This window comes from Herpailurus yagouaroundi, unplaced genomic scaffold (assembly GCF_014898765.1).
Source record: "Herpailurus yagouaroundi ecotype Mexico unplaced genomic scaffold, PumYag 100, whole genome shotgun sequence".
NCBI classification, from domain to species: Eukaryota; Metazoa; Chordata; class Mammalia; order Carnivora; family Felidae; genus Herpailurus; species Herpailurus yagouaroundi.
The window spans coordinates 81,219,036-81,234,845 of NW_024412391.1; the positions used below are offsets into that span (position 1 = coordinate 81,219,036).

The 15,810-nt window shown below is 42.5% G+C and overlaps 1 protein-coding gene across 3 annotated transcripts in view; it reads left to right on the top strand.

The window, feature by feature from the left end:
- Positions 1–15,810, top strand: part of LHFPL3 (LHFPL tetraspan subfamily member 3) — a 584,503-nt gene that overhangs the window by 397,294 nt on the left and 171,399 nt on the right. For all 3 annotated transcript variants that reach the window (XM_040472874.1, XM_040472875.1, XM_040472873.1), the window contains exon 2: positions 4,173–4,409. In XM_040472874.1, coding sequence (XP_040328808.1) covers positions 4,173–4,409 — 237 coding nt within the window. The remainder of the gene's footprint in view (positions 1–4,172; positions 4,410–15,810) is intronic.

A 15,810-nucleotide genomic window follows, 5' to 3' on the forward strand; every position in this document is an offset into this window, starting at 1 on the left:
AACCAAAAGGACTTTCTAAGTTGCTCCCCCAAAATGAGGCCTTCTTACCTTCCTACTCCAAAACAGCAGTGGAGAATCAGGCCTGCCCTGTGTGAAATCGCCAGCACAGAGGAGTGGAACACAGGCCTCATGTAGGCCAGCAGCTCCTAAGGTAAGGTCAGGAAGGGGCTGGGCCACTATGCCCAGGTTCCCTCGGGGAAATCCCTCCATCTCCATAGAGAGGAATGAGAAGTGGGATAAGTGGCCAAGGGCTTTTCGAGAAAAATCCCTCTTTGTGGAAACTGGAAAAGCCAGGAATATGTGCTCTCCTGTTTCTCTTGGCTTTGAGAATTGAAATGATGAAATGATACGCTGTGTACCCCACTCAAGGGGAGTGTCAAGAATTATTAGCTATTGTTATGAGATGTAGTATTATTAACTGTGTCACTATCAGGAGTTTAAGAAATTTGATTGGATCCAAGATCTGTATCAAAAGCTGTCTGGGGACACCTGGGTGGCTCAGTCAGTTAAGCGTCCGACTTCAGCTCTGGTCATGATCTCACTGTTTGTGAGTTCAAGCCCTGCGTCGGGCTCTGTGCTGACAGCTCGGAGCCTGGAGCCTTCTTCGGATTCTGTGTCTCCTTCTCTTTCTCTGCCCCTCCCCCACTCGTGCTCTGTCTCTCTCTGTCTCTCAAAAATAAATAAATGTAAAAAACATAAAAGAGGGGCGCCTGGGTGGCGCAGTCGGTTAAGCATCTGACTTCAGCCAGGTCACGATCTCGCGGTCTGTGAGTTCGAGCCCCGCGTCGGGCTCTGGGCTGATGGCTCAGAGCCTGGAGCCTGTTTCCAATTCTGTGTCTCCCTCTCTCTCTGCCCCTCGCCTGTTCATGCTCTGTCTCTCTCTGTCCCAAAAATAAATAAACGTTGAAAAAAAATTTTTTTTAAAAAAATAAAAAAAAAAAACATAAAAGAAAACTGCCTAGCAAACGTTCTAGAGATCAGAACAGCATTGTATTTTTACGTTCTAAATTCTGATTTGCATTATACTTCGCTATTAAGCCTCAACATTTGGGTAAATTAGCAAGTGATATTGTACCATTTAAGTGTGTTTCCTCTTGTATCATATTCCATGAAAGTTGTTTCTCCGCTGTGTTGCTCCTAAGAGCCGGTGTGGGCAGACTCCTGATTATCCCCTTTCAGCTACGCTCGGGGCTCACAGCTGATTCAGCACAAGGTACCGAGAGATGTGTGGCTCTTTACTCAGGCAATTAGGGCTGAGCGTCGAGGCAGAGCACAGGATCTATTATCATCCTCACACATCACTGTCTGACTCTTCTGAGAGCCCAGAGTTTGTTTACACCTGCTCTCCCCGCCCCCCTTCCCGCTCTCTAGGGGATGTTGCACCTTTCGTGCTATGACCTCAAGTGAAATGCTCGTAAAATTACACTGGATTTAGAACCAGAATTTATCGGGAGACCATTTGTTCTCCACCAGACTGTCAACCGCAGTATTTCATGTCCCGGATTACCTAGCAACTCCGTTTTCCAGAGGTAGACTGAGGTGTAGGCATCACAGCTTTTCCAGATGTGTAAATAGGGTAGTTCCGGTTTGCGGGCTGTGTGCTAATGAAGATGCTGGGGATGCGTGCCTCTTCTTTACCAGGTGTTTAGAGTGACAGTCAGGTGAACGCTCCCCTTGCAGAGCGCGGCGCGGCAGCTCTCTGGCGTCAATCCCTTCCCTTACTGCGTGCCTGAATAATTGATAGAGTTAAGTGGATGCAGGTTCGTTTTTCACCACGTTCCCGTGAGTGCTTCAGCAACATGAGGCAATTTATCATGCTTTTTGTGCAACAGTGCATAGACTTTTTAGAGAATGAATTTAGTCTTCCTCTTACTGTCCAAAAAAATAGCCGTTCTCAGGTTCGCAGCATTCAGTGTCCTGACCGGGACAGTTGGCCCAGCAGCATCAGCCTGTACACATGACCCAAATCATAGACAACCTCCCTCTTACCCACCCACCCCCCCGTTGCTTTTTTCATCTTGCTTCGTTTTCCTTTGGAGAAAGACCCAATTAAAAACATTGGTAGATTCTTCTAAGGACGTTTCCTTCACAGAGGTTACATTCAACTCTTTGGCCAGAAAATTGCCAGAGCAATTAGTGGCTCTAGGGAACCACTGGCTGTTTGTGTACTATTTCAGAGGAACCCACTGTGGGGCATCAGCTTCTAGACCGAGGGGCCTTTTAGAATGTGAATGCTTCCTAACCATTTGGAACATGCTTAAAATGGAAATCAACGGGCCTGTCCTCACAAGGATGCCTTTATTATATGTTGTAAGTTGGAAGGTGTCATGCCGGCATGCAGAGAGCATCCTTCTCTGCTCACCTCCAGCTTGTGAGCTCTCATTTCTAACACTCAAAAATGTTCCCTGATAGTCTTCCAGAAAACCCACTGCTGAAGTGAAGGAATAGATAGCTGCGAGTCAGCTAAGCATTTCCTAGGTGACTTTCTACCAAGAAACCCATTTGGGGATAATAGCCCAATTGGAACTAATTCTCCACTATCCCTTGTGGTCAGGAAATAGCATGTCCAAATTAATCAAATGTTCTGGTGATTTATGTTCTCTACTGTTGAGTATAGTGATGCTGCTTCATCTTATAGGATGATCAATTTGTAAAGAATTAGAAATAATTACAAAACCAAGAGGAATAGTGTTTAATCGTTCGTTGACTGAGACATTAGCCTAGGCTCTTACGGATACTGCTTAGTTTGGATTAGGAACAGCTGTTGGTTTCTGCTGGCTATCCACATCATGCAGGTGAATAGGGTTCTGATTAATAGGATGCCAGGAAACAGAATTTATTATAGCACACACTCATTAATGCAAAACACAGTAATGCCTTTCCAAAGAAACTAACAGAGCCTAAACTATTTTAATGGCTCCATTTAATCCTAAACACACTATAACTTTGGGGAGACTTCACATTTCAAAAATAGCCAAATAGGGGAAATTTGGATAGGGGCAGAAGAAAATGTATATTTTGATAATACATTGTCAGAAAGTACAATTTTTATCGTGTAATGACCATCTAGAAGCACAGCTTTCAAAGGGATAGGATTTCTTTATTTAAAAATTGGATTTGGGGCGCCTGGGTGGCTCAGTCCGTTGAGTGTCTGACTTCAGCTCGGGTCATGATCTCACGGTCCGTGGGTTTGAGCCCCGCATCGGGCTCTGTGCCGACAACTCAGAGCCTGGAGCCTGTTTCAGATTCTGTGTCTCCCTCTCTCTCTGTACCTCCCTGCTTGTTCCCTGTCAAAAATGAATAAACATTAAAAAAATTTTTTAAGAAAGCTTTGTATAATCTAAAACTATCCTCACTTACCCCTAAATAATCCAATTAAATATAAAGAGTGGCAACAAATAGCTACTAATCTTCTTTAATCTGCAAAGTAACATACTCTATAAAAAGCATTCATATGATTCCCACAGTGATATTTGGAAAATAAAATATAAGTATTCTCCTTAAGTTCCTGAATTTCCATAAAATCTCTGGTACCACACCATGCTGCAACATTTTTCAGCCTTTTAAAAAATGAAATAGAACAGAAGCTAGAAAATACCATGGTGTGCTGAATCTACTAGGCATGGTTTCAAGAAACTTCAGAGTGTGTGTGTGTGTGTGTGTGCGCACGCACACATGTGGGTGTGTAGGAGGATGCAATAGAAAATTATTTTTTTACTGTGACTCAGTCAATATACACTCTGGTATTTTCCATGTTATCCTAATCCCTCATCTGGCTGCTGTCCTAGCTCTTCAAAGCCAGTGTTGAATTGTCATTCTGCTGTGTTCTGATTCCTTACAGCCTATTCGCAATGGAAGCCTTCCCACAGATGCAACCAAAATTCAAGTTTTTTAGTATTTTCTTATAGATCAACAAACCTAGACCTCTCTCAGAATGCTCAGGCTTGCTGTAAATAGTGTTCCCGTACCTTTCACTGCAATAGTAGGCTGTTTTTAAGTAAACCAGGAAAAAAACACACACACAAAACCATTCAGGGTAGGACAGTGGTAAGATTTGCTAGTTTTTAAATCAAGAATTTAAAGCAATGTTTTGACACCCAGTAGCAATATTTGCTAAAATAACATCTATGTTAACTGCTTTTTTTTCCCTCTCTTTTTCTCTCTTCATCAAGCTGCCTGCCTTGTGCTTGGCTGTATGATTTTCCCTGATGGCTGGGATTCAGATGAAGTCAAACGGATGTGTGGAGAAAAGACAGACAAGTACACTCTTGGGGCGTGTTCAGTCCGCTGGGCATACATCCTGGCCATTATTGGGATTTTGGATGCCCTGATCCTCTCGTTTCTGGCATTTGTGCTTGGTAACCGACAAGACAGCTTGATGGCAGAGGAACTGAAGGCAGAAAACAAAGGTAAGATTGCTTTGGGGAACTCTTATCAGAACACTTCAAGCACATCAAATACCAGTGCTTCCCATGTGGGTCTAATTTCGTGCATCTTTTAATGCTGTCTAGTTCATAGACTTTCTCCTAGACTCAACTCCAGAAGTTTATGCAATTGAACTACAGGATTTTCATACTTACCTTTCTAAGACTCTGAGTCCATTATTATTTAAATGCATTTTTCCAGTTTCTTTTTCCCTCTCTCTGAAAGTTCATGACTAAGGTAATTTTTTTCTTTTGTCTACTTGGTTAAATGGAGAGTACATCCTTTCCATGTATTCAGCTATTTTCCAGGCTGAAATAAATGTCTGGGGAATCTCCTAAAATCATCTACAAAGGTCTTTATTAAACTGTTCACAATCATTGTATTTGAATTCAGACTCCTCCTCTCAGAGAGAAGGCATGATACTGGCCCTAACAAGTTGCAGTTAGGGATTTCAACAGTTACCTAATTAACTGAATTTGAGATGTGTTATCTGGGTAGTGAAAAAGCTCTATTTCTTTTCAAAAAGAAAATGTCTTCTGAAACACAAAGAGACTAGAATAAAAAAATAGAGCACTGGCTGGTGAATGACACATAAATGTTCAAATGATAGAGTGCCAATAAAAAGTAGCAAGTCATTATTCAAGAGGAATATTAATTTTCCTTCCAGATTTTGAAACCAGTTCTTGGGGCATAGAATTTTACTACCTCTGTTCATTGCAGACTTAGATTTATTTCTCTGTTTTATCTTTAGGTAACTTTTAATTTTAAGACTTTGGACTTACATTGGCACCTTCAATTGGGTGGCTGCTGTTTGTAGTTCCCATTTCTGATTGGAAACTAAATCCATCCTTGAATTAGGAAATGTAGCTTACTGTTTCATGTAGTGGCTCTTGAGTGCTTCAGCGGGCCTCAAATCGAGGTATAGATTCGTATCTACAGGATACTACAGGAGGTAATGACAGTGTAGCAAGCTTTATATTTAGACCATCACTGGTGATGCTTGTAAACTATGAACTATACAGAAAGAAAATCAAGCGGTCTGGGGAAGCAGTCATCCTTGAGTTCTTTATCTCCCTGATTTATGGGCAGAACACGCACTAGTTTATTTGGTGTTAGCAAAAATGTTCTAAACACAAAAATCTTGCACAAGGGAGCAGTGCTTTCTAAAAACACAATTATTCCCTCTCACGGTTGTCCTTTCTAGATTTAAAGGATGATGTACCTTATAATGCATGTTACAGATTTAAAGTGCTTTCACATGTGCTTATTGATTTGGAGTCCTTGTCCATTGTTGTCTTTGTGATTTGGTGCATGTATACAGGTCTCTGTCCAGTTAGCTTCACCTCAAAGCGAATAATAAGGATAGCTCAATGTCAGAATAAGTTGCCTTTCCCTAAAGGGTGACTTAAAGAAAACATCATTTTGTTCTGCAAATGCTTGATTTCTACCACCACGTAATAATGGACTGAGTGCTATTTATTCACTGTACAATTTAAAGTTATACTGAGGGGCGCCTGGGTGACTCAGTCGGTTGAGCATCTGACTTGGGCTCAGGCCATGATTTCATGGTTTGTGAGTTGGAGCCCTGCATCAGGCTCACTACCATCAACACAGCCCATTTCCGATTCTCTGTCTCCTCTCTGCCCGTCCCATGCTAGTGCTCTTTCAAATAAATAAATAAATATTTAAAGTTATACCAAGAACCTTTAAACTTTTCAGACATCTGTTGACCCCAAATAAGGAAATCAAGAAAAATTAAAAAAAAAAATCAGGAAGATTTTTCACTTGGCAATGGAGAACTGTCAGTTCTATCCACACAAATGAGTGACAATTCTGAATTCATGCTTCGGAAGGTAACAGCTAGGATTAAAGGGTAACTCTCAACAGTTTTCAAAGTGGGTCTTTTCTTTCACTGGAATTGGTTCCATGTTGATATCTGATCCCTTCTGTCTAGGTTTTCATTTTTAAAAGGCATCTTTTCCACTCCAATGCCTTGGTAAGTGTTGATGGAGAAGGAAGTCAAAAGAGGCCAGTATAAGGTTTAGGGAGTCTCTGTGCATGATTGTTCTGTGTGCATTATCTTCATTTGCTTGTATCACATTTACCTGTGTCCATAGTTCCTTCCATCTGGTTCTGAAGGACCCAGATCAGTAGCAGTTCCTCTGCATCAAATCCGATCCAGTAAAGTAGCCGAGAGCATCGGGCCATACTGAGGAACGTGTCAGTTGTACCACATTCTTACACACAATCAGAATTCTTTTATCTGAATCCTGAGAATGTATCAACAGCTCTACTGTGTAGACATTTCAGATTCTCATACAATAGGATCTGTATAAAATCAAACTCAGATTACAGGAAATGTAATCAGACCTGCATGTTTCTTAGAAATGGTAAAAGATTTATGGTTGCTGTGCAAAATAGCTTTTATTGTTTGGTATTATTTAAACACGTATTCAGTGTTGAAACTTGCAGACTTGGGGAGACCAGCTGATGATTGTGTATGTGTGCACGTAAACAATTTCACTAAACAGTAGTTTACTTGCTTTCTAGTGTATGCAATAAGCAAAACTAAATACCATCAGTGTTACTTTCTATAAATCTTAATGGAGGAGAGATCTGATGAGAATAATTTGTAAATATGAAATTATATTTGAATAAGTGCTTTTACAATTTGCATGGCTACATTAATATACCTTTTCACTTACTAAAACTATGTTTTCACTATTCTTCCTCTGTCCTTTGGTAGTTGAGTCCTCCTTTGGATTCCAGGGCAATGCAAAGAGACAGAGGCCAGTCGAGCTCATGGAATTTTAGAAGAATTTACTAATTCCCTAATGGCTTGTGGTATCCTAAAAGCAGACAATACCATATCTCAAGTCTTGGCTCAAAAGAATAAAGCATTCATATGTTCTGATATACATTATATTACTCTACACACCAATACATTTTACAGTCTTCTTCCAGTTTCATGGTCTGCTGATCATCCTAACAACCTACATCCTATAATAAGTAGCAAGAGTACTATACAGAGGATAAACCTACAAGAGGAGCATATGCCCCCATTTTAAACAAGTTTGTCCTGAGCAGTCTCATGATAGGATCATCTTCTTTTTGTGGCTTTTATAATGAATGTAGCAACACGCTTCTGTGTTTATCTGGAAAAGCCACAAAAGGGGTCCAGGTTTTCCATGTATTGCTACAGTAAGGATATTGCTTAGATCCATGAATCCTTCCTAACAACCTCCCCAATGGATAAAACAAGAATCACTGTTATGTAAATTGTAGACTATATCAAAAAAGGGAAGAGAACTCCATTCTAATTGTTGAACTGTGTTCCATTCACAGATTCCTTAAGGGAATATAGGACACTACTGAGCCATAAATTAACCATCACAAAGTACTGTTCAAAGGGAAAACAAGGGGAAGGTACATAGGTGAGCTTTCTACCTCGATAAACCACCGCCTCCTAAAATACATGTCCAGGAGTGCCTGGGTGGCTCGGGCAGTTGAGTGTCCTACTCTTGATTTCACCTCAGGTCCTGATCCCAGGGTCATGGGATTGAGCCCCGCATCAGGCTCTGCACTAAGTGTGGAACCTGCTTAAGATTCTCTCTCGTCTTCTCCTCTCCCCTGCTCCTGCTTGCTCTCTAATTAATTAACTTTCCAGGGAATTCACCCCAATCCCATTAGAGTGTATGTCACCCTTCAGTACCACCTACAAATATTTAAGCCTTTTCCAGGAATGCAACAATAATTTGAAAGTGGTCTCAGCTGAAGTTTGCCACAAATTGTAAAATGGCAAGATTGGAATAAGGGAGTTTCCACGGAATTTCAGCCAGCAACTTTGAAGAATCCAAGGGTTACCTCAGCAGGAGCTTCTCTGAGAGAGAAAGTGAATCATCTATGTTGCATCATCACAGTCCCACAATATTTTCTCATGGAAAAAAAATCAAAAAAACAAAAAACTCCACTGAAAAACAGAAGCAAAAACTATTTTAAATACGTGACTAACTTCTGCAGGAGTTAGCACTTACAAGAAAATTCGACTGTGGGGGCGCCTGGGTGGCGCAGTCGGTTGAGCGTCCGACTTCGGCCAGGTCACGATCTCACGGTCCGTGGGTTCGAGCCCCGCATCAGGCTCTGGGCTGATGGCTCAGAGCCTGGAGCCTGTTTCCGATTCTGTGTCTCCCTCTCTCTCTGCCCCCCCCGCCCCGTTCATGCTCTGTCTCTCTCTGTCCCAAAAATAAATAAAAAACGTTGAAAAAAAAATAAAAAAAAAAAAAAAAGAAAATTCGACTGTGAATTTAAGAAGCCAGCCCCGCAGGCTGTATGCCTCCCCGGCTCTGGGGATAAGAGCAGGTGGGCAGGTGTTCTTTGTTGTTTGGGAGCTCGACAGCATGATTTCTAAATGAGCCAACAACAGGAGGCATTTCACCTTGATATGCCGCCTAATTGCGTATTTTAACACACTGAACTGTGAAGTCAATTTAATTATGTAAAATTAAAGTTTCATCCAGATAAAAAGGATTTGAAATGAAAGCTTCATTTCCAATTTCTTTCATTAATTGTGAAAGGATAAATAATTACATTTTCCAGAACTCCAGTGCCACAAATAGCTCGTTCCTTGTGAGATGCCGTTCATAAAGAGCCATGTTTCGGAGTTTGTGTGTATGGTCTTTGGAATTGCTTATCAGATAATTGAGTCCTCATGAACAGTTTTAAAGTCATTCTGTCTTCTAGCACTTACACTGCAAATGAGAAAATATGATTATCCATTAAGAGGTGACTCTAGCTACCATTTATTAAGTGGCTTAAGCTCTTTTTAATGCTATAATAGGTGGAGTTAAATTCATTTTACTCAAGTAACTAATTGAGAAGCCCTTCGGTATTTTGATTTAAGGTGCTATGGCATGCCATGCCACAGCCCCACTGTGAGTGGCAGCATGGGGGAGTGAGCAGAGCATGCACTGCCTGGAGCCAGTGTGGGCTCTCACGTTACCTGAGCGCCCTGCCCCCAGATCTTGATAGTTGCAGAATTAAACTTCCTCATCTATGCAGTGAGGGCTTGTCTAAATGGCACCGGAGGTTTCTTCCAGCTCTAATTCTGGAGACACTTTCAGAAATGTTCCTTGAAGTTGCTCTAAGGGCAGTAAGAGCTCGTGCCCTCAGAGCAGTGAAGACACTAACGGCTCTTAGGAACTTGTTAACAACAGAACAGTAAGAGAAGGGAAAGATGAGGTCAACAGGAAGGAGCTCTAGGCTGCCCTGAACAGCACTGTCATGGCACCATCATTCACACCACCAAGTGGAAGGGGTCAGGTTTAGAAATTCTGGTCCGGGACACAGGGGCCTGCTGGCCTCACTAATTACCATGTTATGTGGTGTCCACGTGGACACCTCGACAGTGGACAGAGCCCCGGATCAGAGAGGAAAACTTTGTTTCTGGTCTCAACTCCAGCACACAAGAGTCATTATGGCTTTAAGGAAGTCCCTAACATCCCAGAGCCTCAGTTTCCCCTTTTCTAAAATGAGAAGGATACTACCCAGGTCTGCCTCCTGCATAGGGTTGAGAGAGTCCAATGAAAGCATGTGTATGAAAGCAGTTTATAATCAATATCTAGATAAGCTTTACTAGTTACTAATCACTTTTCCCATATGATATTTGATCTTTTCAGTAATGCTGTGAGAAAGCTATCATCATTCTACTTCTACACATCAGACACTGCGGCTCAGAAAAGTTAAACATTTTGTCTAAATTTTCATGGCTATGAAGGAATGAATCCAGGGCTCAAACACAGTCGTTTTACTCAAACTTTCAAGTTTTTTCTACCATACAAGATGTTGGGATAATTTCTTAAAATATGCCGATTCTGTTGCTTTCAACTTGACCAATGAGCCCTGTACAACTAAAGAGTTTAGTCTTGTTTTCACTTGGTAGCTTTTAGATGATGTCACTTAATCCAGAATCTAATATACTTGAGAATAGACTATTCCTGTATTCCCATTTTCATTGTTGTAAGGTATTTTTTTCATTCCTCTTTTGATTTCTTCTTTGACCCACTGATTGTTGGGTAGCCTGTTGTTTAGTTGCAAAAATGAGAAGTAGTCTTTGAAACTGATCCTCTTGGGGCACCTGGGTGGCTCAGCCGGTTGAGTGTCCGACTTTTGATTTCAGCTCAGGTCATGACCCCGAGGTTGTGGGATCAAGCCCCACATCAGGTTCTGTGCTGACAGCGTGAGGCCTGCTTGGGATTCTCCCTCTCTGTGCCTGTTTATTGCTCAGGTTGTGTGTGCTCTCTTTCTCAAAAAAAAAAAAAAAAAATACATATCTCTAAAACTGATCCTCTTACTTGATTGTGTAACTTTATGAAAACCCAGAGAGGAAGATCAGGAAGCCGTGGCAAAAAGCACCGAGTGCTTTGAATTAAATCTTGAATAAGGTCACAGTGAACGATCTCTTTCCCAGTGGGGTTAGTGTTGAACAAACACAGTCATTAAAGCATTTCAGAGTATGTCTCTAAAACTGCCTGTATGCTGGCACTTTTGCAGAGGGGCTCGTTAATCTGACAGTTGGTGCAGACCTCGGAGGCCCTCCCAGAGTTGTTCTAAGTCCTTGCTGCTCCTGTTTCCTCCCACTCTCTCATAAACTCACTCCATTCAGGGTTTCACCCCCAGCATTTTCCTGCCACTGTCTTATGAAGGTCACTCCCAGGTGCTAAATTTCACAGTCCGTTTTCAATTCTTACATTGCCTTTTCACAGTTGACTGCAGTGAGCCATCCTGGAACTCCTTCATTGGCTCCCAGGAGCTGCCCTTGTCCAGATTCCCTTCTCCCTCTCTGGGCTCTTTCTGTGGAGCCTCCTATGCTGCCTCCTCCCTATCTCTGCCTTCTTTCCACCTGCACTTGTTTTGTAGATTATCTCCTTGGGCACCATGGCTTTCAGAAACCTCTGCACACTAATGACACCCCAAGTTTAAATACCTCCACCTCTCCAATGAAGTCTGGTCTCCTATGCCCTGTTGCCTACTTGATACCCTTTCTCAATATCTAATTAGCACCACAAAGTTTGAAACTGATCCTCGTGGGGCGCCTGGGTGGCTCAGTAGGTTGAGTGTCCGACTCTTGATTTCAGCTCAGGTCATGACCCCAGGGTTGTGGGATCGAGCCCCACGTTGGGCTCTGCGCTGACAGCGTGGGGCCTGCTGAGCTCCTGACATTTCTTTCCCACAAAGCTGCCACTTCACACAGTCCTCCTCATCTCAGTTAATGGCAGCTTTATCCTTCCATCTGCTCAGGCCAAAACTTCGATCATTCTGGACCCCTTTCTTTCTCTCACAACTGCCGTTTAGCCCATCCAAAACTCATGTCTGCTTTACCTGCAAAATATAGCGAGAGTCCACCGACTTCTCAGCCTCCTAGTGGCTGCCATCCAGGTTCAGGCCATCATTGCAAGACACCCCTACACGGTTTCACTGATACCAGCTGTGCCCCCTTTCGGTCTGATCTCAGCAGAGCACCCATGTGATCCTGTTAAAGGGTAAGTCCGACCATGCCATTCCTCAGCTGCACACCCTCCAGTGACTACATGACCTGACTCAGAGTGAAAGCCAGAGTCCTTGAGTCCCGTCTACAAGACCATGCACAGCTGCCTCCGTCTTTGCGCTCTGACCTCCTCCCTGTTTTTTTCCCTCATTTCCTGTGCTCTGGACGCGCTGGCTTCCTTACTATTTCTCAAACACACCAGGGAAAGTCCCATCTCAGGGCCTCTTGTGTTTGGTGTCCTGTCTGCCTGAGATGTTCTCCCTCCAAACCATACAGTTTGCTTCCTCATCTCCTCCAGGTTTTACCCAAATATCACCTTCTCCCTGGCCAACCTCTCTAGAGTTTCACATACCCGTGTACTTCAGCTAACCCGCTAAGTAGTTTACCTCTTTTTTTGTTGTTGTTAATCATCCTCCTCCAGAAAAGTTCCACCAGAGCTTTTTGTCTCTTTCACTCACAGCTGTAACCCTGGTACCTAGAATAATGCCTGGCATATGTGGGCACTCAATAATTATGCATTGCATGAGTAAATGATTGAATGAAAGAATGAGTCTATTCTGATCTTTCTCTTTCATGAGAAGGTCATTCCATTGTTGCACAGATCTTAACCTCAGAGAGTTTTGGTTTTGGTTAGGTTGAAATACACCCCCTTGTAATGTCTACCCATTGGTATTCCCTCTTATACTTTAAGCTACTGACTTCTTTAGAGTTAACATGTCTGTAATGGCTAAAGTTACACATTTGCCAAAGGGTATAGTTCCCCATGTCTTGTTGGGCATCTGGAGATGCCTGTGTTGTCACTTCTGTCCACTACCCACCCAAGGCCCCAGGGCAGAGGGCCACCCCCGGTGGGAAGAAGAGAGAGAAGACATCCGGAAGTGTGGAAGAGACTTCTACAGGAGTCACTCATGGATATGTTGCTGAAGATTGTCTCCTTTGGTTTACCCTCCATGCCTGGTGGTAACTTGGAGAACATCTGAGTTTATGAGATTGACTCTAGTCCATTCAGCAAGTACACACTGAGGTCATAAATGTACCATGGTGTGCTCGAAGAGGGACCTCTCTCTTTGATCAGTACTTAACCTCAGATGATACCCTCAAAATCAGCATCTTCCTCCCAGCCTTCCCCAATTAGTGGACTTGTAAGCAGAATTAGTTTATGAATTGGAGGCCACGGGTAATGCTGACTTTGAATGGCAGTCACATGCTCCATTATTATCCACTATACTCGAATAGCCAAAATAATTGTAATGTTATAATGATCTTTTCAGTCCCTGAGAAAGGATCTCTGGGTAAATATTAGAATATTAGGTGGTAGGGGGAGGAATAGAAAAAAATATACAATAGAAAATGACTCTGTTATATAACAGAGCCATGGTGTCCAAGATTTAACCTTCCCAATAAATTTTCAATGTTCTGGCAGAACTTTAAATGAAGTCATAATTAAGTCAAAACTTATCAGCTTCACCCTCCCACCCCTTACCTCCTCCCTTTTAACAGTAACATTATGAGAGTTGAAAACACAGAGAATCGTGACCTTCAGAGACATAGCCCAGGTTTAAGGAATGTATTTTTTTTTCTAAATTACAGATCTGTGGCCAATTTCTTTTTCTTTTATAAGACTGGGTCTAATTTCAGATCTATATACTCTGGATAGGTTCAATAGGCACCTCAGCATTTGAAGTTAATTAGTGATCAATTATCTCTATCTAAATCTGGTTTTGTATTAACATGTAATACAGACTTTTTAAAGTAAACTGGTTTTATTTCCGGGCAAATCTGTTGTGGTTTTTTTTTTTTTTTTTTTTTTTGAGTATCTATTTTGATAGTGAGTGAGTGAGAGCATGAGCAGGGGAGGGGAGAAGAGGGAGAGAATCCCAAGCAGGCTCTGCACCATCAGCGCAGAGCCCAATGTGAGGCTGGAACTCACAAACTGTGAAATCATGAACTGAGCGGAAATCAAGAGTTGCTCACTGAACTGAGCCATCCAGGCTCCCCGCAAATCTGTTGTTTAGAATCTGTTGATCTATACTTGTAAACCACAAATATACTTCTGAAAATTTTTTCTCCAGCATAAATATACCAAAAGTAGTTTATCTTCTTCTTGTTTTTGTTTTTTTGTAGTTTCCCAACCTTGAACCCCTCTATTCCTATCCATCCTGAAGCATCTGGTTCTTTTCCATATGCCCTACCGGAGAAGAACAGGTACCAAGTGAAACGTTAGTGGTCTTGACATAATTCTAGTTGAATTTCCTTGGGCCTCAGCCTCCCTACTCAGATTTGTTTTTTAAGGTACATAACAATTTTTTAGCAGAGTGGACATTTATATTCTTGCTACATGTTCAGTGATGCCATTGTAAGGTCAAAGAACACAGTGAAAATGTAACCTGTCACTTGTCCCTCATAAAGGAGAAACATAGTTGTTCTTAACATCCGGTGGAGTGAGTAAGAACACGGCACCAAGCATGTTAACTCTGCCGAGGTAAATACGTGTTGAGACTACTTGCGGAATAGATGTTGCCTCTGTAATGCTCCACAAAATATAACTGCCCAAACCATACAAATTTCATTTTTTTAATTCTAAGTCTTAAGAACAAGGGCTATGTCTTATTTATCTGTTATCTCTGGTATCCGAGATCCTGGGACATAGTAAGTGCTTAATTTCAGCACTTCTTATTTTCATTGATTCAGTTTGATGACAAAATGTGTAAATGTTTAAGAATGCCCCCAACTTGGGCACCTGGGTGGCTCAGTCAGTTAAGTGTCCGACTTCAGCTCAGGTCATGATCTCGCAGTTCCTGAGTTTGAGCCCTGCATGGGGCTCTGTGCTGACCGTGCAGAACCTGCTTGGGATTCTCACTCTCTGTGCCTCCCCCACTTGCGTGCACTCATTCAAAATAAATAAATAAACTTCAGAAGTCCCCACTTCACATATCTTCTGTACTTGAGGGAATCTGTCCCTTCATTGATTGCAAAAGAAATAAATTTGTCTACACACTATACACAGATACCTATTTTAAAAGAAACAAGGAGGGGCGCCTGGGTGGCGCAGTCGGTTAAGCGTCCGACTTCAACCAGGTCACGATCTCGCGGTCCGGTAGTTCGAGCCCTGCGTCGGGCTCTGGGCTGATGGCTCAGAGCCTGGAGCCTGTTTCCGATTCTGTGTCTCCCTCTCTCTCTGCCCCTCGCCCGTTCATGCTCTGTCTCTCTCTGTCCCAAAAATAAATAAACGTTGAAAAAAAAATTTTTTTTTGAAGAAACAAGGAGTAGCAGTATGTTAGAATGACATAACTGCTGCTTCAGGCAAATTACTGCACCTCTTTCAGCCTTATTTCAACAGCCACAAAAACGCCCTGTGCATTTACTGTGTGCCAAGTCATGGCCAAAACTACGGCATTCAACTCACTATGGCATGTATGGCATGCCTCATGCACGTCAAGCTAAGTGATGGACACCGGGAGCTCAGAAATGAGTGGCAGAGGCTTTGCCCTAAGTCTCTTTGAGGAGGACACTTAGCGTTAGGTACGAGGTTATGTTTCTGAGGCCCAATCCGTTCTGATATCCGTGGCTTCGCGTTGTCGGTGCCACCTGTGCAGAAATGAGCGGGAGCCCCTGCCTGACAGCCGACTCACTCCGGCACCAGTGAGAGCTGATGCGGGAATAAGCAGAAACCGTTCCCCAAGGACGATTTGACATACAAGGCGACATCCACGGAGAGGCTTAGAAAACTCAGCTGTGGAAAACACCAGCGAGGCTATTAGTATTAAGCGAACAAAGGAGGACAACTTTGAAGAGATGAACAACTTTGAAGAAATGAAAACAACTATGAAGAAATGAACAAC